Source organism: Hemiscyllium ocellatum, chromosome 10 (assembly GCF_020745735.1).
Source record: "Hemiscyllium ocellatum isolate sHemOce1 chromosome 10, sHemOce1.pat.X.cur, whole genome shotgun sequence".
Taxonomy (NCBI): domain Eukaryota; kingdom Metazoa; phylum Chordata; class Chondrichthyes; order Orectolobiformes; family Hemiscylliidae; genus Hemiscyllium; species Hemiscyllium ocellatum.
Window position 1 is genome coordinate 76,813,340 of NC_083410.1, and position 26,446 is coordinate 76,839,785.

Below are 26,446 nucleotides of genomic sequence, written 5' to 3' on the forward strand. Positions count from 1 at the left end.
ACATCCATGTAAGGCTTTTCTGCACCCTTTCAAGTGTAACAACATCTTTCCTCAAGCATAGAAATCAGAATTGAACTCAGCATTCTAAAAGTGGCCTCACCTAATGCACTCCACAGCGCAACATAACGTCTTAACATTCAGCGCACTGATGCCAAATGTCTTCTTCACCACCCTGTTTACCTGCAACTCCAATTTCAAGGAGCGATGTCAAGAGTGTGGTGCTGGAACAGCAAGTCAGGCAGCATCTGAGGAGCAGGAGAATCAACATTTTGGGCAAGAGTCTTTCATCAGGAATGAGGATGGGAGCCTCGGAGCTGGAGAGATAAATGGGAGGGGTTTGGGGCTGGGGGGAAGGTAGCTGAGAGTGCCATAGGTAGATGGAGGTGAGGGTAATGGTGATAGGTTAGAGAGGAGGGTGGAACGGATAGATGGGAAGGAAGATGGACAAGGGGACGAAATGCAAGTTTGAAACTGGGTTAAGCTGGGGGGAGGGAAATGAGGAAACTAGTGGTCCATATTGATGCTGTGTGGTCCATCCCTGCTCCCTTACCACTCGACGCTTTGAGGAAGAACACCTCATCTTCCACCTTGGGACCCTCAAACTCCATGGGATCAATGTGGATTTCACCAGTTTTCTCATTTTCCATTCCTCCACCTTACCCCAGTTCCAATCTTCCAACTCAGCACTGCCCTTATGACCTGTCTACCTATCCATCTTCCTTCACACCAATCCGCTCCACCCTCCTCTCTGACCTATCACCTTCACTCCCACATCCATCTACCTATCAGATTCTCAGCTACCTTCTCCTCAGTCTCACTCCCTCCCATTTAACTCTGTAACCTCTCAGCTCACAAGCCTCACTCCGGATGAAGGGCTCTTGCCTGAAATGTCAATTCTCCTGCTCCGCAGATGCTGCCTGACCTACTGTGCTTTTCCAGGCCCACAGCCTTGACTCTGATTTCCAGCATCTGCAGTCCTCACCTTCTCCAAAGTGCAAAGATGATCTATGATAGAGTGACGTGCTTTTCCTGTCAGATGTGGGAGATTTTCTTTGTTACTAATGATGTTGTCTACAGGAAGTGTGTTTGGTTGCGAGTCCTATCAGATCGCATGGCTTTATTGGAGTGGCAGTTAGAGGCAATGAGGAATTTACAGGAGATCGGGAGTGTGATGGATGGCAGTTATAGGAAGGGAGAAGAACCACAGATGGAGTCAGGTAGATTGGTTATCTCCAGGAAAGGTAGGACAGGGAGGCAGGTAATGCAGCAGTCTCCTGTAGCTATCCTTATCTCAAACAAGTATGCTGTTTTGGAAAATGTAGGGGGTGATGGACTCTCAGGGGAATGTGGCACAAACAGCCAAGTTTATGATACTGAGAATGGCTCTAAGATAATGAGGGGTATGTCAGGTTCCAAGTGATCAATTATGATAGGGGACTGTCTAACCAGAGGCACAGATAGGCATTTCCGCGGCCGACAGCGAGAAATCAAAATGGTGTATTGCTTCCGAGGTGCCGGGTTCAAGGATATCTCAGAGAGAGTACAGAATATTCCCAAAGGGAAGAAGGACCAGCAGGAGGTTGTTGCCCACATTGGAACTAACAACACTGGAAGTGAAAAGATGAGATTCTGCAGGGAAAATATAGAAGGTTAGGCAGGAGTTTAAAAAGGAGGTCCTTGAGGGTAGTAACATCTGGATTACTCCCCGTCCTACGAGCTAGTGAGGGTAGGAATAGGAGGTTAGAGCAAATGAATGTGTGGCTGAGGAGCTGGTGCAGGCAAGAAAGGTTCACATTTTGGATCATTGGAATCTCTTCTGAGGTAGAAGTGACCTGCACAAAAAGGATGGATTGCACCAGAATTGGAAAGGGACTAATATACTGGCAGGAGCTGCTCAGGAGGATTTAAACTAGTAAGATGGCGGGTGTGCGGATTTGGGTGGGACCTAGAAAGATAGTGAGGCAAGAGATCAAGCTGAGACTGGTATAGTTGGGAAAAGGAACAAGTCAAACAATCAGGGCACGCAGGAATGAAGCAGAGAACGAGGTAGGATTGATAAATTAAACTGCATTTTTGTCAATGCAAGAGGCCTAACAGGGAAGGCAGATGAACTCAGGGCATGGTTAGGAACATGGGACCAGGATATCATAGCAATTACGGAAACATGGCTCAGGGATGGGCAGGACTGGCAGCTGGTACAGGATACAAATGCTACAGGAAAAATAGAAATGGAGGCAAGAGAGGAGGGGGAGGGGCAGTTTTGACAAAGTATAACATAAGTGGTGTATTTAGAGAGGATATTCCTGGGAGTACATCCACAGAAGTTAGTTGGGTGAACTGAGAAATAACAAAGAGATCATTATCTTATTGGGATTGAACTATAGACCTCGCTTCCCCCCAACCATAGTCAGCAGGATATTGAGAAACAAATCTGTAAGGAGATCTCAGTCATCTGTAAGAATAACAAGGTGGTTATGGTAGGAGATTTTAACTTTCCACAGACTGGGACTGCCATAGTTTTAAGGGTTTAGATGGTGAGGAATTTGTTAAGTGTGTATAAGAAAATTTTCTGATTCAGTATGTGGATGTACTCAATACAGATGCAAAATTTGACCTGCTCTTTGGAAATAAGACAGGCAAGTGACTGAGATGTTGGGGTGGGGGGTGGGCACTTTGGAGCCAGTGACTATAACTCAATTATTTTTAATGCAGTGATGGAAAAGGACAGACTGGATCTAAAAGTTGAGGAACCAAATTGGGGGAAGGCCAATTTTGACGGTATTAAGCAGGAACTTTCCAAAGTTAATTGGAGGCGGATGTTCGCAGGTAAAGGGGCAGCTGGAATATGGGAAGCCTTCAGAAATGAGATAGCAGAATCCAGAGAGAGTATGTTCCTATTAGGATAAAAGGCGAGGCTGTAAGGTATAGGGAATGCTGGATGACTAGAGAAATTGAGGCTTTCTTCAAGAAAAAGAAGGAAGCATATGTCAGGTATAGACAACAGAGATAGAGTGAATCCCTAAAACAGTATAAAGGCAGTATGAGTATACTTAAGAGAGAAATCAGGAGGGCAAAAAGGGGACGTGTGATAGCTTTGGCAAACAGGGTTAAGGAGTATCCAAAGGGTACATTAAGGACAAAAAGGTAACTAAAGAACCTGACAAAGGGGTCTTGCCCAAAACGTTGATTCTCCTGCTCCTTGGATGCTGCCTGACCTGCTGTGCTTTTCCAGCATAACAATCTCAACTCTGATCTCCAACACCTGCAGTCCTCACTTTCTCCTTTCAAGAAACTATGTTTTCAGACAGGAAGTCCCACAGTGATGTGATAATATCGGATCATCTGTTTTATGTGATACTGGTAAGGAAGAAATATTGACTCAAATGCTAAAGAGTATACTCCTTTCTTTTCCAAAGTGGGCATGTCTTGTGTCCAGCTGAGTGAGAGTTGGGCAAAACGTTCAGAGTCTTCTCTGGCCAGAGCGAACTGCTGCCAATCTCCAAGTCATTGTTTAGTCCACTGGCAAGTCTTGACCAACTGTCCATGGCTATTCATTTAGCTTGAGAAGACTTAAGAAAATTAAGGGAAAAAAGACATACTAAACAAAAGGACACTAACTGTATCCCTTTGTGAATATTTCTCTCACACAAAGCTAAAATGGCATTTTCCACAGGATGATAGTTGTGCCTGGCTAACTGAGGTGACTGTTCTACGTGTCAGCTGTTGCAACTCAGCACTGTTTTCATGGTGCTGGGTTCAAATTCTTGAAATAAATGGCATCGAGGTTTCCACACAAACGTTTCTTACCATAGCTTCACAAATTAAATTCCCCATATTGCACTCACGATTCCTGCACTCTTCTCTTGTTCCGTTCAGATAAACCAGTGTTTTTCCAATGTATTCCTTTCCAAAGCTCGCAAGTGCTTTTTTCCAGCTGTTTACATCAGCCAGTAGCACCTTATCTATATGTAAGGCAGGAGACAAAGGGTTAATGCCTTTCATTGGATTAAATAATACCTTAATAGTTTTTCTTGCTGTTTGAAAAATTGACTGGTATTTGTATTTATATAATGCCTGGGATGATATAAAGTCCTGGGATTTCACAGAAGCATTATCAAACATCAACTCACAATGAAATATTTGAACCAAAAGCTTGGGTCAAACAGCATTGTTTCAAGAAGTGTTTCAAGGAGTGTTTTAAAAGGAGGAACAAGAGATGGAAAAAGTTGGAATTATTTGGAGAAGAAATTCCAGAACTTTGGGAGGCATCTGACAGCATAGTCACCAACGATGAAGTGGTGATTAAAATCAGGGATGCATGAGAAATCGGATATAGAAAATTGCAGAGCTGTCAGAGTACTACAGAATCTTTTATGGCCAGACCAGATGATACTTTTCTTTCATGTTTCTTCTGATATCACTGTGTCCTGCAACACTCATACATGTGTCAGTGAGTACCGCACTCAGCCTCTGAGAAGGTTCAATTCCAGGATATTGGCAAAGAAGTTAAGGCTGACATTTGGTGCAGTACTGAGAGAATGCTGCACTGTTGGAGGACTGTTGGTCTTTTGGGTGAGGTGTTAAACTAACGTCCCCATTCCTGATGAAGGGCTTTTGCCCAAAACGTCGAATTTCCTGTTCCTTGGATGCTGCCTGACCTGCTGCGCTTTAACCTGCAACACATTTTCAGCTAACGTCCCATTTACCTATACTGATGAATGTAAAAGAATGCATGACAGTATTTTTGAAGAAGAAGCAAGGAGTTTTCCCCAGTAGCCAATTAAAAGATTGCAATCCAATATGCAGACTGCAAACTCCCAGAAACAGCAATGATTTTACATCACAGCAGTGACTGTGCTTCAAAGTACAATATTGACTTAAAAAAATGTGTGGCTGAATCCAATGTCGAGATTTTCGGAAGGTTTGTCGGCACAAGGCCAGCGAGTTCTCTCGCTGTATCCCACCAAACTCACCATTAATTGTCAACTCTTCCTCAAGGCATCTCTCACATTTGTTTTCCATGCTTTTCACAGAACAACTTGCCACTCAGCAGATAACTGCTGAAAAATAGTTCCTGCGCTCATGCTATCTTTAAAACACTGCAGTGAATTTGGGCAAGCACTGACATTCCAAAGCTGCCTAATTCATTTAAGGCTGGATCCACTAGATGGCAGAGAAGGGGAATATGGGACATGATTCGTCATAAGGAACCTGGAGATGCTGATGGATAGGTTGTTGCAGAGGAGGGCCATCCTATTTTTAGAGGACTGTCAGAGGAGGCCATGTTGCCACACCTTGCCAGTCAGCTTTGAGGTTACTGCCCAGGTTAACGCCATCTCAGTGGTGCAGAACAGAAGTCGGCAGCTCTGCCAGAGCAAGTGTCATATTCTTCTTGCTGCCACCTCTGAGGCACTATCTATAACATCTTCCCTCACTGCTTTTACGCAGTCTCCCACAACACTAACCCTGCAAGTCCTCTATGCTGCCTCTTTTATCCCACATATTCCTGCACTCATAGCCATGTCACCCATGAATAATCACACTTATTCACTGTCTTATTCTCATTGCAGGAGAAGACAGCCCATAACAGGACACAAAGAGGCCTGATGGGTCAAGAGGTGCCTGACATCAGGCTCTGTAGCCACTAATAAACTGTAAGATGTAGGAGCAGAAATAGATCAATCAGCTCATCAAGTCTTCTCCACCATTCAATCAGATCACAACTGATCTGAAATCTTCAACTCCACTTTTCTGCCTTTTCCACACAAGCCTTGATTCCCTTACCAATTAAAAATCTCTCAGCCTTGAATATACATAATGACCCAGCCTTAATAACCTTTTACAGTTAAGAATTCCACAGATTCACTACTCTCCAACAAAAAATTTCTTCTCATATCTATTTTAAAAGGGCGACTCTTTTTTGTCAGATTATGCCTTCTGGTTCCAGATTCTCCCACAGGAAAAACAACATTTCAGTATCTAATCTGTCAAGTCCACAAATAATCTTGTATGATTAATAAGGTCACTTCTGTTGGTTTAAATTGCATCTATTTCAATGCAAGAGGGCTGATAGGTAAGACTGATGAACTTAGGGCATGGATAGGTACGTGGGACTAGGATATTATAGCCATTATAGAAATATAGCTAAGGGAAGGACAGGACTGGCAGCTTAATGTGCCAGGGTCCAGGTGCTTTAGGCAGGACAAAGATGGTGGAAAGAGGGGAGGGGAGTTGCATTTTTGGTTAAGGCAAGTATCACAGCAGTAGTCAGAAATGAAATAACTGAAGGATCATCCAGTGAGGCTTTGTAGATGAAGCTAAGAAATAAGAAGGGAATGGTGATGTTATTGGGGTTGAACTATAGGCCCCCAATCGTCAGCAGGAATTAGAGAAACAAATATGTAGGGAGACTGGAGAGACTTGCAGGAGCAATAGGGTTGTCACAGGAGAGGACATTACATTTTGTAACATAGATTGGACTGCCAGATTGTTAAAGGCTTAGATGGGATGGAATTTGTTAAGTGTGTTCAGGAAAGTTTCCTCAAGCAGTATTTAGAGGCTCCTACTTGGGAAGGGGCAAGACCTGTCCTACTCTTGGGAAATAGGGCAGGACAGGTGATGGAAGTGACAGTGGGGGACCACTTTGGGACCAGTGACTATAGTTCTATTAGTTTTATAATAGTTATGGAGAGGGACAAAACCGGTTCACAGATTCAAGTTCTAATTCGGGCAAAGGTGAATTTTGCTGGAATTAGACAGAAGCTTGCGGGGATTGATTGGTTTGTTTGCAGGCAAAGAGACCTCTGGCAAGTGAGAGTCTTTTAAAAGTGAGATAGCTACAGTTCAAGGTCTATATGTTCCTGTGAGGATGAAGGGCAAGGTTGGTAGGAATAGGGAACCTTGGATGACGAGCGATATTGAGGCTTTGACCAGAAAAAAGAAGGCATGGCTCAGGTACAGACAGCTGGGATCAAGGGAATCCCAGGAGGTATACAGAGGATATGAGATAGCCTTGGCTGAGAAGATTATGTCAAATCCAAAGAGTGTTCTTTAAGTACATTAAAGGAAAAATAACAAGAGAGACAATAGGACCTGCCAATGAGCAATGCAGACATGTGTGTGTGGAACTGCATAGATGCAGGGCAAGGTCCTCAATGAATATTTCTCCTGTGTTTACTGTGGAGAAAGACATGAAGACTTCACGTAGTAGTCGTAAGAACTTGGCATACTGCTGCATGGTGGGATACTTGACCAAAGTATAAGGTATCTTGGCTCTCAGGCTCGCAGCTGTAGTGGAAAAATACTTCCAGAGATAAAGACTGAGATTGTGTAATTATGGTTTGATGAAATATAAGTACGTAAACCTTGTTAGTTACTCTGTTCTTGAGCAACATTGTGGGCGGCACGGTGGCACAGTGGTTAGCACTGCTGCCTCACAGCGCCTGAGATCCGGGTTCAATTCCCGACTCAGGCGACTGACTGTGTGGAGTTTGCACGTTCTCCCCGTGTCAGCGTGGGTTTCCTCCCACAGTCCAAAGATGTGCGGGTCAGGTGAATTGGCCATGCTAAATTGCCCATAGTGTTAGGTAAGGGGTAAATGTAGGGGCATGGGTGGGTTTCGCTTCAGCGGGTCGGTGTGGACTTGTTGACCGAAGGGCCTGTTTCCACGCTCTAAATCTAATCTAAAACATTGGGAACAAAACGGCTCTGTGCTTATCTTTATTTTGAATTATTGTACTGAACATTCCTGAGGTGTGGAATGAAATCAAAGTTGTTTGTCTCATTACATAAATGTAGGCTGAATATTCTGCTTGAGAGAGTGTTGTGAGACAGTGAAGGCTGTAGCAGCCTCTTTAAGAATTCACAAAAAATAAAGCTTCTTGAAACAAATCTCAAAGTCTCAGATGAAGTAATTTTCTTGATATTTGGGAGCTGGGGAAGTTAGTAGTGATGTCTTGGGGACAATCCATAACATAGTAGAGGAGGCGTTAGACATATTCAAATGTATGAAGGTGGATAACTATCCTGGTCCTGACCACATATATCGAAGAACACTACAAGAGGCGAGAAAAGAAATTGCAGAAGACCTGGGAATTTTAGATGAGTAAGCTTAACATCTGTGTAGGTAAGTTACTTCAGAAGATTCTGAAAGACAAGTTCTTCATGCATTTAGAAAGACAGGGTTTGATTCGGAGTAGTCAGCATGGCTGAGTGTAGGAGATCATGCCTTATAAATTGGTTCGAGTTCTTTGATTGATGAGGGCAGGGCAGCACACAGAGGCTATATGGATTTCAGTAAGCCTGTGATAAGATTCCACATGGTAGGCTGCTTTGAACGGTTAGATTGCATGGAATCCAGGGGGAGCTGGTAAACTGGATACACAATTGGCTTGATAGCAGGAAGTAGAGGGTAATAGTGGAAGGATGCTTGTTGGACTGGAGACCTGTGACTAGTGGAGTGCATCAAGGGTCTGGGCTGGGCCCATTACTGTTAGTTATCTATACTAATGATTTGGATGAGAATGTACAAGGCACGATTAGTAAGTTTGCAGATAAAATTAAAATAGACGGTATCGTGGACAGTGTGGAAGGTTGTCAGAAATTGCAGCAGTACTTAGATCAGCTGGGGAAGTGGGCCCAGAAATGGCAAATGAAGTTTAAGATAGATAATTGTGAGGTCTTGCATTTTGGAAAGTCAAATTGAGATAGGAGTTTCATGGTAAATGGTAGGGCCTTAAGGAGTGTAGTGGAACAGAGAGACCGTGGAATTCAGGTGCATGGTTCTCTGAAAGTGGAGTTACAGGCAGACAGGGCAGTGAAGAAGGCTGTTGAGACACTGGCCTTCATCAGTCAGGACACTGAGTATAGAAGTTGGGAAGTTATGTTGCAGTTGTACAGGACGTTGGTGAGGCCGCATTTGGAGTATTATGTTCAGTTTTGGTCACCTTGCTATAGGGAGGATGTTATTAAACTGGAAAGATTGTGGAAGAAATTTACAAGGATGTTGCCAGAACTTAAGGGTCTGAGTTATCAGGAGAGGTTAGACAAGCTAGGACTTTTTTCTTGAAAGTAGAGGAGACTGAGGTGGGATGTTACAGAAGTATATAAGATCATGAAAGGCATGGATAGGGTGAATGCACTCAGTTTTTTTTCCCAGGGTTGGAGAATCAAGGACTAGAGGCATCAGTTTAAGGTGAGAGGGGAAAAATAAAAGAGAACCTAAGGGGTAACTGTTTTTTATGCGTATGGAATGAACTGTCAGCAGAAGTGGTTGAACGAATACATTAACAACATTTAAAAAGGCATGTGGACAAATACATGGTTCAGAAAGGTTTAGCAGGATATGCAGGGAAATGGGTTTGGTGTGGATGGACATTTTGGTCAGCATGGACCAGTTTGGGCTGAAGGGCCTGTCTACGTACTGTAGGACTCTCTGACTCCATGATACTCTGACTTTATCTTCTAAACTCCAATGAGTACAGGGCCAACTTATTCAACCTCCCATTCAGACAATCCCTTCAAGCCTGGGATTGCCGAATGAACATTCTCTGGACTCCCTCTTATGCTGTCATAAGGGACACAAAACTGTTGACAGTAATCCAGGAGTCATCTGACTAGTTCCTTGCACAGTTTTAGAAAAAAACTCTCTACTTAATATTCTATTTTTCTTTGAATAAAGGCCAACAGTCCATTTGCCTTCCCAATTATTTGATGAACTTGGAAACTAGCTTTTTTAGATTCTCGGACAAGAAACCCTAAATTCCTCTGTTCCATAGCTTTCTACAGTCTTAGCAATCAGGAGTTTCATCTAAATGCACAGGGACTCAATGTGTAGATAGGCCAACAAGACGGAAGGCCACATTGGATTTGGTGCTTGGCAACGAACAAGGTCAGATGTCAGATCTCTATGTGGGAGAGCATTTCGGTGATAGTGATCACAACTCCCTGAGTTTACTATGGAGGGGGAGAGGAGTAGGCAGTATGGGAAAGTACTTAATTGACAGAGGGGGAATTACAATGCTAATAGGCAGGAACTGTGGAGCAGAAATTGGGAACAGATATTCTCAGGGAAATGCACAACAGAAATGTGGAGGTTGTTTAGGGAGCACATGCTGTGAGTGTTGGTCAGGTTTGTCCCACTGAGGCAATGAAGGGATGGTAGGGTCAAGGAACCTTTGGTGATAAGGGATGTGGAACATCTAGTCAAGAGGAAGAAGGAAGCTTACTTAAGGTTGAGGAAGCATGGATCAGACAGGATTGTGGAGGGTTACAAGGTAGCCTGGAAGGAACTAAAGAATGGACTTAGAAGAGCTACAAGGGGGCATGATAGGATTAAGGAAAACCCCAAGGTGTTCTACACTTTTACGTGAGGAATAAGAGATAGCCGGAGTGTGGGTAGGGCCCTTCAGGGATATTGGCAGGAACTTGTGCCTGGAGTCAGAGGAGGTAGGGGAAGTCTTTAATGTATAATTTGCTTAAATCTTCATTAGTGAGACTGGCCTTGTAGTTTGTGAGGACAGCATGAAACAGGGTGATATGCACAAACAGGTTAATATTAAGAAGGAGGATTTGCTGGAAATTTTGAAAAACATGAGGTTAAGTCCCCTGAGATACACCCAAGGTTACTCCAGGAAGCGAAGGAAGAGATTGCTGCACCTTTGGTGATGGTCTTTGCATCCTCACTGTCCACTGGAGTAGTACCAGATGAGTGGAGGGTAGAAAACGTTATTCCCTTGTTCAAGAAAGGGAATAATGATTGCCCAAGAAATTATAGATCAATCAGTCTCATGTCAGCGATGGGCAAATTATTGGAGAGGATTCTGAGTGACAGGATCTATGATTACTTGGAAAACAATAGTTTGATTAGAGATAGTCAGCATGGCTTTGTGATGGGCAGATCATGACTCACAAATCTTATTGAATTCTTTGAGAATGTGACAAAACACATTGATGAAATTAGAGCAGTGGATATGGGTGTCTATAGATTTTAGCAAGGCATTTGATAAGGTTCCCCATAGTAGGCTCATTCAGAAAGTAAGGAGGCATGGGATACAGGGAAATTTGGCTGTTTGGATACAGAATAGGCTGGCCCCTAGATGACAGAGGGTGATAGTAGATGGAAAGTATTCAACCTGGAGCTTGGTGGCCAGTGGTGTACTGCAGGGATCTGTTCTGGGGCCACTGCATTTATGATTTTTTATAAATGACTTGGATGAGGAAGTGAAAGGGTGGGTTAGTAAGTTTGCCGATGAACTGAAGGTTGGTGGAGTTGTGGATAGTATGGAGGGCTGTTGTAGGTTGCAACGGGACATTGACAGGATGCAGAACTGGGCTGATAGGTGGCAGATGGAGTTCAACCTGGAAAAGTGTGAAGTGATTAATTTTGGAAGGTCAAATTTGAATGCAGATTACAGGGTTAAAGACATGAATCTTGGCAATGTGGAGGAGCAGAGAGATGTTGGGGTTCATGTCCATAGATTCCCTCAAAGTTTCCACACATGTAGATAGGGTTATTAAGAAAGCTTATGGTGTATTGGTTTTCATTAGCAGTGGAATTGAATTTAAGAGCCGTGAGGTTATGCTGCAGCTCTATAAAGCCCTGGTTAGACCACACTTGGAATATTGTGTCCAGTTCTGGTCACCTCATTATAGGAAGCTTCAGAGAGGGTGCAAAGAGGATTTACCAGGATGCTGCCTGGACTGGAGAGCATGTCTTATGAAGAATGGAGCTAAGGTTTTTCTCATTGGAGCAAAGAAGAATGAGAGGTGACTTGATAGAGGTGTACAAGATGATGAGAGCCACAGATAGAATGGATTGCCAAGGACTTTCTCCCAGGGTGGAAATGGGTATCATATGGGGGCATAATTTTAAGGTGATTGGAGGAAGGTTTAGGGGAGATGTCAGAAGTAGGTCCTTTACACAGAGAGTGATGGGTGCATGGAATGTAGTCAGATACATTTAAGTGACTCTTGGATAGGCACATGGATAAAAGTAAAATGAAGGGTACATAGATTAGTTATTTCTTAGAGTTGGATAAAAAGTGCTAGACCTTTCAGGGGTATATGACCAATGTTGTTTCCACTTTAAAAGCCCTCTAAATGGCGTGTGGTGCAATCCCTCCCTCACAGGTCGAATCACTTATCCCACTCAATTCAATTGTGGTCGCAGCTATTTTCATCCCATTGCACACCCTTGATTTTCAACATGATGGGATGTGACGGTGAGCATTCCTTTTTCAGCACCTCCCAGCTGTTTTGTCTAGACTGTGTACCCACGCAGCTGCTCCAGTGTTCTATACACAGCAGTTGGTGTTGGCACATCGATCTCAAGATTGACCTTGCATGGTAGCGACTTCCAGAACTGCATGGGCCTTTAAGGCCTCCAGAGGTGATTAGAAAATTAGTGGGAATGCTGATCCCAGACTCACACTTCCCAATGTCCCCATGCAACCTGTCTACATTCATTTACACCATCAATTATCATGCTCCCTGTGCTAGCAATGCATTTTTGAAGTAATAAAGCAGCTTCCTAAAACTGAAGCCTGTCTGTTCCTTCAGAAAGACCATTCTGCATTGGAGTAGAAGGTTGTATTCTTATAACTTACGCACTTTGTAGTAAGCAATAATAATTTTTTTCTGAATTGACTCTATCCTGTCAGGTCCCTGGTACTATTTTATAAATAGGTGGGATTTCTTAATCTGGCCAACATCTATCAGACAATTCATACCCCAATGTAGAGTAAGTACTGTAAGAAATAGAATTCAAATATGAAGAGAAAATAAAATTATATGGTTTATCCCAGGAGGACCATTATTAAATATAATAACTGGATGTAAAACTGAGGAAAATTGAAATGCTTTGTACAGGAGACAAAGTCAACCCTCCTCAAATAACATTCAACATAAAAGATTCAGCATTTAAATCAGGTCTGATTGAATTCTTTCAGTTATGCTTTGTCATAACTCAAAACGCATGACTTTAATAAGTTGCTTCAGAAACTCAAATATTTTGATGCAATGAATAATTTACCAATGAAATGTGCACTTGTCACATTACCTTGAGCGATACTGCTGTCTAACAGTATTGGATTTCCCTCAGCTTTGGTCACTATTCCCATATTATTGAATGTAATTTTTAGATGTCCAAGGTATTTTCCATATGCATAGGCCTGTACCACAGGGACATTTCTGCCATCATCTGATTTTACCCAGTAAGGATATTCACCAACAGGGACATTATTAGAAGGAGGCGTGCCTGTGAAGTGAAAGCAAACATTGCAATCAGTTTAGCAGACAGATGCAGCAAAAATTAAGATCTATTATTAGCCTTGTATAGTCTGAAGGTTTTACCACACATTCAGCTCACCAAGCCTATGTTAGTTCATTAAAATGCAACAGACTTTATTAGCTGGCACTTATGGAATCAGGAGTATGCTGGTTGTTCAAAAGGTCCACACAATCAGTACAAAAACACACCCGAAATAATATAAACAAAAGGCAGGGAGTATACATACTTAAAACTTTATTTACAGCATAAATCACTTAAAGATAGTTCAACTTTGTCTTAAATAAAACTCACCAACAGAGAGCCTTCTCACTCACATCCTCAACAGAGATCACAATAATATAGTAAACTTGCAGAATTTAAGGTATTTAATTTTTGTTGCTTTATTCAGAGTGCCAGTTCATGAGGTGCCGTTAAAACAAAGTTTGCTGTAAATATCCAATTATTTTGTGATCCTGCTGCTGCCCAGAGTTCTGCAAACTTCTTTCATTTTTAAGTGGAGATACATTTCCTTTTAAAAGTCACTAGTGAACCTGCTTTCATTACCTTTCTGGCAATGCACTCCTGATCACACTAGATCTGTGCAAGAAAAGAAACCTCTCATCTTCCCTGCCTTTTTGGCCATTATTTCTTACTTCATTCTTGTTCTCAGTTTTTAAATATTTTTTTCTGTGCATGTGGGTCTCTGTTAATTAAGGTTAGCATTTATTGCCTATCTTGAATTGTTCTTGAACTGTGTGGCTTATTAAGCTGTTTCAGAGTCCTGCAAAGGGACTTAGATATGATGCAGAGCTGGGCTGAGGAGTGGCAGATGGAGTTCAACCCTGTCAACTGTGAGGTTGTCCATTTTGGAAGGACAAATAAGAATGCGGAATACAGGGTTAACGGTAGGGTTCTTAGTAAGGTGGAGGAGCAGAGGGATCTTGGGGTCTATGTTCATAGCTTTTTGAAAGTTGCCACTCAGGTAGATAGAGCTTGTAAGAAGGTATGGTACATTCGCATTCATTAGCAGAGGGATTGAATTCAAGAGTCATGAGGTGATGTTGCAGCTGTACAGGACCTTGGTAAGGCCATATTTGGAGTACTGTGTGCAGTTCTGGTCGCCTCACTTTAGGAAAGATGTGGAAGCTTTGGAGAGGGTGCAGAGGAGATTTACCAGGATGTTGCCTGGAATGGAGAATAGGTCGTATGAGGATAGGTTGAGAGTAATAGGCCTTTTCTCATTGGAACGGCGAAGGATGAGGGGTGACTTGATTGAGGTTTATAAGATGATCAGGGGAACAGATAGAGTAGACAGTCAGAGACTTTTTCCCCGGGTACAACAAAGTATTACAAGGGGACATAAATTTAAGATGAAGGGTGGAAGGTATAGGGGGAATGTCAGGGGTAGGTTCTTTACCCAGAGAGTGATGGGGGCATGGAATGCACTGCCCGTGGGAGTGGCAGAGTCAGAATCATTGGTGACCTTTAAGCGGCAATTGGATAGGTACATGGATAGTTGCTTCAGCTAGGACAAATGTTCAGCACAACATCGTGGGCCAAAGGGCCTGTTCTGTGCTGTATTGTTCTATGTTCTATGTTCTATATAGAGGGCAGGTAAGAGCTGACTCCAATGTCAGAGTCGTACAACATAGAACAAGCCCTTCAGCTGATTGAGTCTGCATTAAACTATCTACTGTGGTCTAGAGTCAAATGTAGGCGAGACAGGGTAAGGATAGGAGATTTCTTATTAATGATAAGATATTAATGAACTAGATGGAGTTTTATGACAATCAATGATAGTTTCTTGGATGCCTCATTGAAACTAGCTTACAATTCTAGGTTTTATTACCAATCATCCTCACAATAGAAACATTTTCTATCCATCCAATCAAAACTTCAGTCCCTTTAGCCTACTCTGCCATTTAATAGGATATGGCTGATCTGACATTTCTTACATACAATTTCCTCCCTTTCCCCATCTCACCACTGAACTAAAGGCACGGGACGGCTGAGTAACTGGAGTTATATATTTGGGTGGTTGCTTTACCCGAAACACTAATTAGGTAGTGTTTCCCACCCATCCTCCTCCTCTAACCAAGAAAAAAGTTCTGTGTGCCGATTTGATAAGGTTACTAGCTTTTTTCAGTAATTTCTTTGGGAATTCAGAACAATGGGAATGGAGATTGGAGCAGTTGAATGCTCCTCCTGTAGAATGTGGGAGGCAATGGTCACCACTAGTGTCCTTGTTGCTTAAACTGCAGGAAGTACACCAAACTCCAGCTCCTTGGAATCGGTATTAGGGAAAAGGAGCTGGAGCTGGATGAACTAAGGATCATTCGGGAGGCTGAGGGGATAATTGAGAGGAGTTACAGGGAGGTAGCCACACCTCAGGTACAGGAAGAAGGTAGATGGGTTACAGTCAGGGACAGAAAGGGAACAGGCAAACAGTGCAGGGATCCCCTGTGGCTGTTCCCCTCAATAACAAGTATACTGCTTTCGATACTATTGGGGAGGACGACTTAACAGGAGTAAGCCCGGAATACAGGTCTCTGGCACAGAAGGGAAGGTGGGGAGAGGAACAGAGCATTAGTTATTGGGGGTCTTCACAGTTAGGGGGAGAGATAGGAAGCTCTGTGGGAACGAGAGAGGCCCACGGTTGGCATATTCCCTCCCAGGTGCAGGGTCCATAATGTCTTAGATCATGTTTTTAGGATCCCTAAGGGGGAGCAGCCTCATGTCATGGTCCACATAGGCAATAATGGCATAGGTAAGAAGAGGGATGGGATGTAAGGCAGAAATTCAGGGAGCTAGGATGAAAGCTTAATGCCAGAACAAACAGTGTTTTATCTCTGGTTTGTTACCTATGCCACATGCTAGCGGGATGAGGAAAAGGGAGAGAGAGGAGTTGAACATGTGGCTACAGAGATGGTGCAGGAGGGAGGGATTCGGATACATGGATAATTGGGGCTCATTCTGGAGTAGGTGGGTCCTCTACAAACAGGATGGTCTATGCCTGAACCAGAGGGGTACCAATATCTTGGCGTGGGGGTTGCTAATGCTCTTAGGAGGATTTAAATAAATTCAGCAGGTGGCGGATGGGAACCTGAATTGTAGCTCCAGTGTACAAGGAGTTGAGAGTACTGAGGTCATGAATAAGGTTTCAAGGTTGCAGAAGTATACTAGCAGGCAGGGTATTGGTCTGAAATGTGTCTATTTCAATGCCAGGACCATTTGGAATAAGGTGGATGAACTTGCAGTATGGGTTGGTACCTGGTCTTCGATGTTGTGGGCATTTCAGAGACATGGATAGAGCAGGGACAGGAATGGTTGTTGCATGTTCTGGATTTAGCTGTTTCAGCAAGAACAAGGACGGTGATAAAAGAGGGGGAGGTGTGGCATTGTTACTCACGGACAGTATTATGGTGGTAGAAAGGACGTTTGATCAGGACTCGTCTACTGAGGTAGTATGGGCTGAGGTTTGAAACAGGAAAAGAGAGGTCCCTCTGTTGGGAGCTTTCTATAGGCCTCCAAAAAGTTCCAGAGATGTACAGGAAAGGATTGCAAAGATGATTCTGGATAGGAGTGAAAGTAACAGTGTAGTTGTTAGGGGGACTTTAACTTCCTCCTAACTTTAACAAAATGCTATAGTTTGAGTACCTTAGATGGGTCAGTTTATTCCCAATGTATGCAGCAAGTTTCCTGACACAGTATGTAGATAGGACTGCAGATGCTGGAGATTAGAGTGGAGAGTGTGCTGCTGGAAAAAAACACAGCAGGTCAGCCAGCATCTGAGGAACAGAAGAATTGACGTTTTGGGCAGAAGCTCTTCCTAATGAAGTTGATTCTCCTGCTCCTCGGATGCTGCCTGACCTGCTGAGCTTTTCCAGCATCTCACTCTCGACAGTATGTAGATAAGCCAATACAAGGCAAGGCCACATTGGATTTGGTACTGGGTAATGAACCAGGTCAGGTGTTAGATTTAGAGGTATGTGAGCACTTTGGTGATAGTGACCACAATTCGGATAAGTTTACTTTAGCATTGGAAAGGATTATAAGAGATAAGATTTAAAATGATCCAGAAAGGAATAATTTGATTAGGGATAGCCAGCATGGTTTTGTAAAGGGTAGGCTGTGCATCACAAAGCTTGTGAAGTGACCAAACAGGTGGATGAGGGTAAAGTGGTTGACATGGCATATATGGATTTCAGTAGTGTTGATAAGGTTCCCCACGGTAGACTATTGCAGAAAATATGGAGGCATGGGATTGAGGGTGATTCAGCAGTTTCGATCAGAAATTGCTAGCTGAAAGAAGACAGAGGGTGGTGGTTGATGGGTGGTGGTTCATCCTGGAGTTCAGTTACTAGTGGTGTACTACAAGGATCTGTTTTGGGGGCACTGCTGCTTGTCATTTTTATAAGTGACCTAGATAAGGGCGTAGAATTATAGGTTAGTAACTGCAGATGACACTAGAATTGGTGGAGTTGTGGACTGTGTGGAAGGATGTTGCAGATTACAGAGGGACATAGATAAGCTGCAGAGCTGGGTTGAGAGGTAGCAAATGGAGTTTAATTTGGAAAAGGTGATTCACTTTGGAACGAGTAACAGGAATACAGAGTACTGCGCTAATGGTAAGATTCTTGGTAGTCTGGATGAGCAGAGAGATCTCAGTGTCCATGTGCATAGATCCCTGAAAATTGGCACCCCGGTTGATAGGGTTATTAAGAAGGTATAAGGTGTGTTAACTTTATTTGGTACAGGGATTGAGTTTCAGAGCCATGAGATCATGTTGTAGCTGTACAAAACTCTGCTGCAGCTGCACTTGGAGTATTGCATAGAGTTTTGGTTGCCACGTTATAGGATGTGGAAGCTTTAGAAAGGGTGCAGAGGAGATTTACTAGGATGTTGCTGGGTATGGAGGGAAGGTCTTATGAGGAAAGGCTGAGAGACTTGAGGCTGTTTTTGTTAGAGAGAAGGTTAAAAGGTGACCTAATACAGGCATACAAGATGATCAGAGGTTTATATAGGGTGGACCGTGAGAGCCTTTTTCCTCAGATGGTGATGGATAGCAGGAGGAGATGCAGCTTTAAAATGAGGGGTGATAGATATAGGACAGTTGTCAGAGGTAGGTTCTTCACTCAAAGAGTAGTAAGGGGGTGGAATGCCCTGTCTGCAACAGTAGTAGACTCGCCAATTTTAAGGGCATTTAAATGGCCATTCAATAAATATATGGACGATAATGGAATAGTGTAGGTTAGATGGACTTCAGATTGGTTTCACAGGTCAGCGCTACATCAGGGGCCGAAGGGTCTGTACTGCGCTGTATTGTTCTCTGTTCTATGTTCTTTGATAAATGTAAAAAAATAACTTGGCCACATTACTTAAGTGCTTTTCATGATGCATTGTTCCACAGTCATAGATGATTATTTCTTGACTGATTTTCTAAAGATGTTGATTGGAATCACCTCTTCAGTTTAACTCAATAATACTTATAATTTAGTTTTGTCTTCTCTGAGCCTCCAAGCTTTTCCCATGGGAGATTTTTTCTGAAACATTCCAAAACTGAATTCAAATTCAGATCACTCTCTGACAGACAGTGATTCCCCAACCATCAGCTCTATGAATTCCCAGTAACCATTTAACATCTGCCGTCTGCTTGAGCACAAAATATTTTCCCAACTTGCTGGAACCAATTCTCAGGTACTGGCCCCACTAATAGTCAACTTTTGCTGTCTGTTTAAACAGAGTCATCTTCCATGGTGATAAAGTATTTGTAGAACCTTTTGATCACGAACCAACTTGCAATTAACTTCCAGGCCTAGCCTCAAATATAAACAAAAGCTTGTTTGGTCTGTTTTCCTTTTAACATAAACTGTTACCCACAGTGCAAAAGTCATATTTAGCTCCCAGGTCATAGTTTCAAACCAAATTAAAAAAAGGAATAAAACAGAACTACTGAAAAATCTTTGTGGGTTTTAACAATCATGTTCATGTTGTGCACGATGCTAAATGGGCCCATTTTAAAACAAATCAAGCAACCCTAAATTGGCATTCATGACACTGTAGGCTATCAGTATTCTACCCATAATCTGTAACCTCATTGCGTGGTATATTCCCTCATTACAACCATTGGCATCAAACTGAGAGTTCAACCCTGGTTCACTGAAGAGGGCAGGACAACATGCCAGAGTAGCATCAGGCTTTATTTAAAAAATGTCATTGTGGTGCAGCTGCAGTACAAGAATATGTGCATGCCAACCAGCAGGAGCATCATGCAATGAATTGGACCAAGTGATCACACAACCAACAAATCAGATCCAAGCTCTGTAGTCCTGTCATGAAAGATAGTGGTCAATTATACAGACATTCTAAGTAGGAGGCTTCTTAAATATCCCCATCCTGAATAATGTGGGAAAGCCCAGGAAGAGAAATCATGGACCCTAGTACTTCACTCGTTTCTGTGACCCAGTTTCATTGGTTGAGAAAACATCTTGGCTTTTCTATATCATGCTTCTTCATGTTAAACCCATTAAAAGCTCAGGCGTCTGTTTAAAACGTTTTCATACTAATCCTTTCCCACTGTTTCACATTCTCCTCATCAAGTCTCTTTTGTAACTTGACTCCCTCCACCAAAGCTTGATTATCTCACTCTCATTCTGACTGTCTTTTTCAGTTGGGTGCATGCAGGTATTTTCAGGAAGTGCTACACCAGGGCCAAACTCATCAAGATGGGGGAACCTCAAGAATGCCCTGGGGATATTACTGAGGTACTTGGCTTTGCTTTAACGTATCTTGTGTTGCAGCCAGATCAGAACTGAAGACTTCACTAAAACAGAATAGTCCTCATCGGAGAGCCATGTATAAAATATGAGGTAAGTGAGGTAGGAAAGACTGAACCAATGAATGCAGCTCTTCAGAAAAACAGTGACCATTTGGACAAGTTGCACTGCTTTTCAATTTGGATGCTATCATTGCCTGATTGGGTATTAGCTACGAATCTCTGGCCAAAGTAGTCAATGCAACCAGTGTCGCCAGAAACACAGGCCCTGATTATAATGCCTTCCTCTCCAGGGACCTGGCTAAGTCCAAAATATCAGTGCAAAAGACAAAGCTGAAGGATCTGCAAACACATTCAGACTAGTACATGATTAATCTCAGCCTCCTCCCAGCATCCCAGATGCAGGTCTTCAGCTATTTTTATTCACTCCACATAATATCACAAAGGCTATAACCTGCCAAAAGTACTGTCAGGAACATGATGGAATTTTCTACATTTGCCTGAATGAGTAGAACTCCAGCAACACTGAAGAAATTCAACACATCCAGTAGGAAAGTAGCCTACTGTTTTGCATCCTATTCACCCCCTTCAACATTTACTTTGTCCACCTTCAACAGTGACAAAAACGAACAACATCTCCCAAGCACTGCAGAAACTCACCCAAACTCCTGTTACAATACCTTTCAAATCCAAGAACTCTGCCATTTTGAAGGTCAAATGTAACAGATGCATAGGTACACCATCACCATTTGCAGGTTCCTCTCCAGGTCATGCACCATCCTAACATGGACACATTGCTGTTCCTTCATTGTTACTGGATTAAAATCCTGGCACACTATTTCTAGCAGCATTGTGGGTGTCCCTACAGTCCAAGGACTTCAGCGGTTCAAGGAGACAATTCATAATCTCATTTAAGGCCAATTAGAACTGGACAATAAATGATACCCACTTCCTGTGGTGGAATCAAAAACAAATTTGTGGGCAAGTCATCCATATTCAAGATACACAATTGGCTGGTTATGGTCTCTGCTTGTAGCTCTGTACCTACTGCATCCCTCCCCCAGCATCCCTTTTGCTCCTCTACAAGTTTTGTGCTCTCATGCATTTCTTGTGCCTCCTGCCCCCTCTCTTTGACCGTTCACCTATTTCTCATCTGCCACCTCATCTTTTCTTCACTGGAGGATGCGTCTCCAACTGAAATTACTATCCCCATATTCCATGAACAGCAATGCTGCAGTGATCACAGAATTGTTATTGTGCAGAAGGCAGCTAATCAGTCCATTGTGTCTGCAATGACTTTCCAAATGAGCATCTCTCTTCATATATTACAAAATCTACCAGCTGGCAGATGGTACAACATTTAAGAGCCTGGATAACACCCAGGATTCTAGGCTTTCAAAGAGATTTTTAAAATTCATTCATGAGATGTTGGCATGATTGCCCATCCCAAATTGCCCCAAAGAAGGTGGAGTTTAGCTGCCTTCTTGAATCATTGCAATCCTTAGACTGGAGGAACACCTGCAGTGCTATAGGAAGGGAGTTCTAGGATTTTGACCCAACAACACTGAAGGAACAGTGATACATTTCCAAATCAGATGGCTTGGAAGGAAACAGCCAGGTGGGGTGTTCCCATGCATCCGATGCACTTCCTCTTATTGGGAGTAACTGTTGCAAGTTTGGAAAGAACCTTGATGAGTTACTGCAGTGCATCTTGTAGTTGCTGTTGGGGAGTAAAATGTAGTAGATGGAGTGCTTTGTCCTGGATGATATTGAGGAGTTTTGGAACTTCATCCATCAATGTTTAGAATTGCAAAGCGTCTTAATAAGGTAAACCATAAAAATAACTTTGCTGAACTGTTTGCAGTTCATTTGCAGCACTAATGAAAGGGTGTAAATTTATGGTCAGAGTCCAGTATAAATCAACAAATTAGGAGATTTTATCTTATGTAAGGTCTAAAATGTAGCAGTATATACAGGGTCTAAGCAAAACTTATGGTTTCTTTTAAAAGTAAAGTGAGTAAATATTTGCAAAAGAAAAATGTGAGGAAAAGGCAGATGAAGTAGACTGGATTAAAAGCTGAGCTGAGTATCGTATCGAAACATTCCATGATTCAACAAATGACTTGTGTGGAAGACTTGCCTATTGTTTCTAATGCTGATATAAGACCATAAGACATAGGAGTGGAAGTAAGGCCATTCAGCCCATCGAGTCCACTCCACCATTCAATCATGGCTGATGGCCATTTCAACTCCACTTACCCGCATTTTCCCCGTAGCCCTTAATTCCTTGAGACATCAAGAATCTATCAATCTCTGCCTTGAAGACATTTAGCATCCCGGCCTCTGCCGGCACTCTGCAGCAATGAATTCTACAGGCCCACCACTCTCTGGCTGGTCTCCGCATTTCTGTTCTGAATTGACCCCCTCTAATTTTAAGGCTGTGTCCACGGGTCCTAGTCTCCTCGCCTAATGAAAAAAATTTCCTAGCATCCACCCTTTTCAAGCCATGTATTATCTTGTAAGTTTCTATTAAGTCTCCCCTTAATCTTCTAAACTCCAATGAATACAATCCCAGGATCCTCAGCCGTTCCTTGTATGTTAGACCAACCATTCCAGGGATCATCCGTGGGAATCTCCGCTGGACATGTTCCAGTGCCAGTATATCCTTCCTGAGATGTGGGGACCAAAACTGGACACAGTACTCCAAATGGGGCCTAACCAGAGCTTTATAAAGTCTCAGTAGCACAACGGTGCTTTTATATTCCAACCCTCTTGAGATAAGTGACAACATTGCATTCGCTTTCTTAATCACGGACTCAACCTGCATGTTTACCTTAAGAGAATCCTCGACTAGCACTCCCAGATCCCTTTGTACTTTGGCTTTACTAATTGTCTCACCGTTTAGAAAGTAGTCTATGCTTTTATTCTTTTTTTCCAAAGTGCAAGACCTCGCATTTGGTCACGCTGAATTCCATTAGCCATTTCCTGGACCACTCTCCCAAACTGTCTAGATCCTTCTGCAGCCTTCCCACTTCCTCAGTACTACCTGCCTGTCCACCTAACTTCGTATCATCTGCAAACTTCGCTAGAATGCCCCCAGTCCCTTCATCCAGATCATTAATATATATGAACAGCTGCGGCCCCAACACTGAACCCTGCGGGACACCGCTTGTCACCGGCCACCATTCCGAAAAAGAACTTTTTATCCCAACTCTCTGCCTTCTGTCAGACAGCCAATCCTCAATCCATACCAGTAGCTCACCTCGAATACCATGGGCCCTCACCTTGCTCAGCAGCCTCCCATGTGGCACCTTATCAAAGGCCTTTGGAAGTCTAGATAGATCACATCCACTGGGTTTCCCTGGTCTAACCTATTTGTCACCTCTTCAAAGAAGATATCCATCTTCTTGGTTACTAGTAACTTATAGAAGATAAACTAAAAAGACAAAATGAAAGTGCTAGTGAATCAGGCACCAAACAGGGATCATTGTTTGTTCTGTGGCACTCAAGTGAAAGATATTTAAAGCTTATCATGAGATACATCCAGTGTAATTGCCTGACTTTGGAGTTCATTCAGGGACTTTCATCTCCTTCCATCCCAAAGCAGATATTGGAGATTAATGTCTGACCTTGCATCTCTTAATTTACACTCGTTGCTTTCATATGGGGAATTAAATAATTGCCCCTATAGCTTAAGGCTGTGTCTACTGATCATGACATTTCAACTAATGTTGAATTAGGCTGACTACATAAGAATGATCAAGGTGCAATTGGGTGATATTAAAAACAACATATTATGTGGAATGTTGAATTTATATACTCTTTTGTACATGGGCTTTATTACAGAATGAGTTGTTTTAATCTAGAAAGTACTGTCTAAAATTGTGATGGGGAGAAATTCAATAATCTTAAAAGTGAATTTATAAGCGTCTTGAAGGCAAATAATTTTTTGGTCTCTGAGGGGACAGTAAGGGACTGGAACTAACTGGAGATCTTTTGAACAGGTGGCATAGGCACAATGGACAAATCCTTCAAATTATTATTTCAATGCAACTGATGGATAAAATTAGTTCAAAAGTTTACCTGTGTAAAGAAAAGTGTTGGAATGTCCTCCCACTACAACATCAACACCTCTCACTTTCTTTGCAATTTGTTTGTCTGTCTCAAAACCTGAATGACCAAGGGCGATAATCTTGTTAACTCCAAGAGTTGTGAGTTTGTTAACTTCACGCTGCACAGCTTCAATTTCATCCTCGAAGGTTAGGTGTGGTCCTGGAATATATGTTAAAAAGAATTGGTAGCTAGTTAAAACTCTGTAATACTGAACCTCATCTTCAATTGGTCCCCACCTGGACTTGAAAGCATTGGGGTTTCTTTGGTGGTGTATCCAACCACACCGATCTTTTCCCCACCAACATTTAGGATCACGTATGGTTGATAGAAGCCCGTGATGCTTGGTGATAACTGCTGATCTGCTTTTATATTTGCACTCAGCACTGGGAAAGTAACATTCTGAAGAAAGGGGTACAAAAGGCCATCCACACCATTGTCAAATTCATGATTGCCCAGTGCCTATGGAAGAGAAGAGCAATTTAGTTACAAAGGTTCAAATAAAGAGAATATATTTATTCAGGGAATCAAAAGTGTCTTGACCATGAAACTAGATCCCACATTTTTCTAACTTTTTTGATGACTAAATACTTTGCTCAACTTCTTAATTTTTAGATTAGACTAGACTAGACTTACAGTGTGGAAACAGGCCCTTCGGCCCAACAAGTCCACACCGACCCGCCGAAGCGCAACCCACCCATACCCCTACACTTACCCCCTACCTAACACTACGGGCAATTTAGCTTGGCCAATTCACCTGACCCGCACATCTTTGTGACTGTGGGAGGAAACCGGAGCACCCGGAGGAAACCCACGCAGACACGGGGAGAACGTGCAAACTCCACACAGTCAGTCGCCTGAGTCGGGAATTGATTAATGTTAAACATTCAGTGCAAGTACAGAAGGTGGTGTGGTTCTGTTTGAATCATATGTCGTTCTTACAATAATTCACAGAGAAAATTGCAATGAAACTAAAGTAGCTTGTAAATGACACAAACATTGGCCAGAAAGACATGTAGGATATGCAACCAACTAGTTCACTTGAACCTGCTCCCACCCCTCTTCATCTAATTATCAACATCATCTTCCTTTTTCTTACTTGATCTTGAACTAACTATAATAGCTCTATGTTTGCAGATATCAAAGCTGGCTGGGAAGTCAAAAGGGAGCTACCAAACTAACATCAACATATCTCCTGTTCCTCCAGGGATAAAAAATCCTTGACCATTGTTACACAACTGAAGATGTCTACCACTTCAAAACCCATCTGCACTTTTGAAAATCAGATCACAATGCTGTGTTCTTCCTCCCAACTTACAAGCAAAAGTTGAAACGTGAGGACCCAGTGTGGAAAGTAGTACGGTGCTGGTCTGAGGCAGCAAAAGAGCTTGGAATTGGTGGATTGGTCCATATTCAAGAATTCAGCATACAATCTAGTATGCCACCACTGTAATGGACTTCATTAGCATGTGAGTACAGGACTGCTTGCCAAAAAAAGTCATCCGTATGTTCTCCAATCAGAAAGCATGGATGAACTGAGAAATCCACTGTCTACTAAAAACGAAGTGTGGACTGGTCAAGTCAGATAACCGTCACCGTAACAGGAAATCTAGAGATAGCATCTCTAATGGCCTTAAGACAAAACACCAGACTAAGTTAGACCCAAACTTACCACACACCTGCCTACACAACATGACAGACTACAAAGCGAAGCAGAACAGAATGGCAGATAAAAATACATCCCTCCTTGATGCGTTCTGATCAAACAGAAGATCAGTGAAATGGTGTCACCTGTCCCAACAGCCTCAGATACATCTATTTCCTCAATTACCACTGCAGACATCAGACCAGCCTTCTTGAGAGTGAACCCATGGAAAGCGACTGCCCAGACAGAGTCCTCGGCCATACACTCAGATCCTGTACAGATCAGCTGGCGGGAGTATTCGCTGCTATCTTTAACCTCTCTTTGCTACAATCTGAAATCCCCACCTGCTTCAAGAAAATCACCATTATCCCAGTACCAAAGAAAACACATGCAACGTGCCTCAATGATTGCGGCCTGGTGGCTCAGACGTCCATAATTATGAAGTGCTTCGAGAGATTGGTCATGGCTCTTATCAGCTCTAGTCTCCCAGCCTGCCTTGATCCCTGGCAAGTTGCCTACTGGCACAACAGGTCCATGGCAGACACCACGTCCCTAGCCCTACATTCATTCCTGAAACAACTGGACAATAAAGGATACCTATGTCAGGCTTCTACTTATTGACTACCGTTCAGCCCTGAACATTCTAATT

General features: G+C 42.7%; 1 protein-coding gene across 2 annotated transcripts in view; it reads right to left on the minus strand.

Annotated features, from left to right (window-relative positions):
• The window catches only part of nt5e (5'-nucleotidase, ecto (CD73)), an 84,288-nt gene that overhangs the window by 21,701 nt on the left and 36,141 nt on the right, over nt 1-26,446 (minus strand). For both annotated transcript variants that reach the window (XM_060830995.1, XM_060830994.1), the window contains exons 2-5: nt 24,392-24,614; nt 24,126-24,314; nt 13,058-13,255; nt 3,808-3,962 (exon numbers count right to left, since the gene is read on the minus strand). In XM_060830995.1, the coding sequence (XP_060686978.1) occupies nt 3,808-3,962; nt 13,058-13,255; nt 24,126-24,314; nt 24,392-24,614 (765 nt within the window). The remainder of the gene's footprint in view (nt 1-3,807; nt 3,963-13,057; nt 13,256-24,125; nt 24,315-24,391; nt 24,615-26,446) is intronic.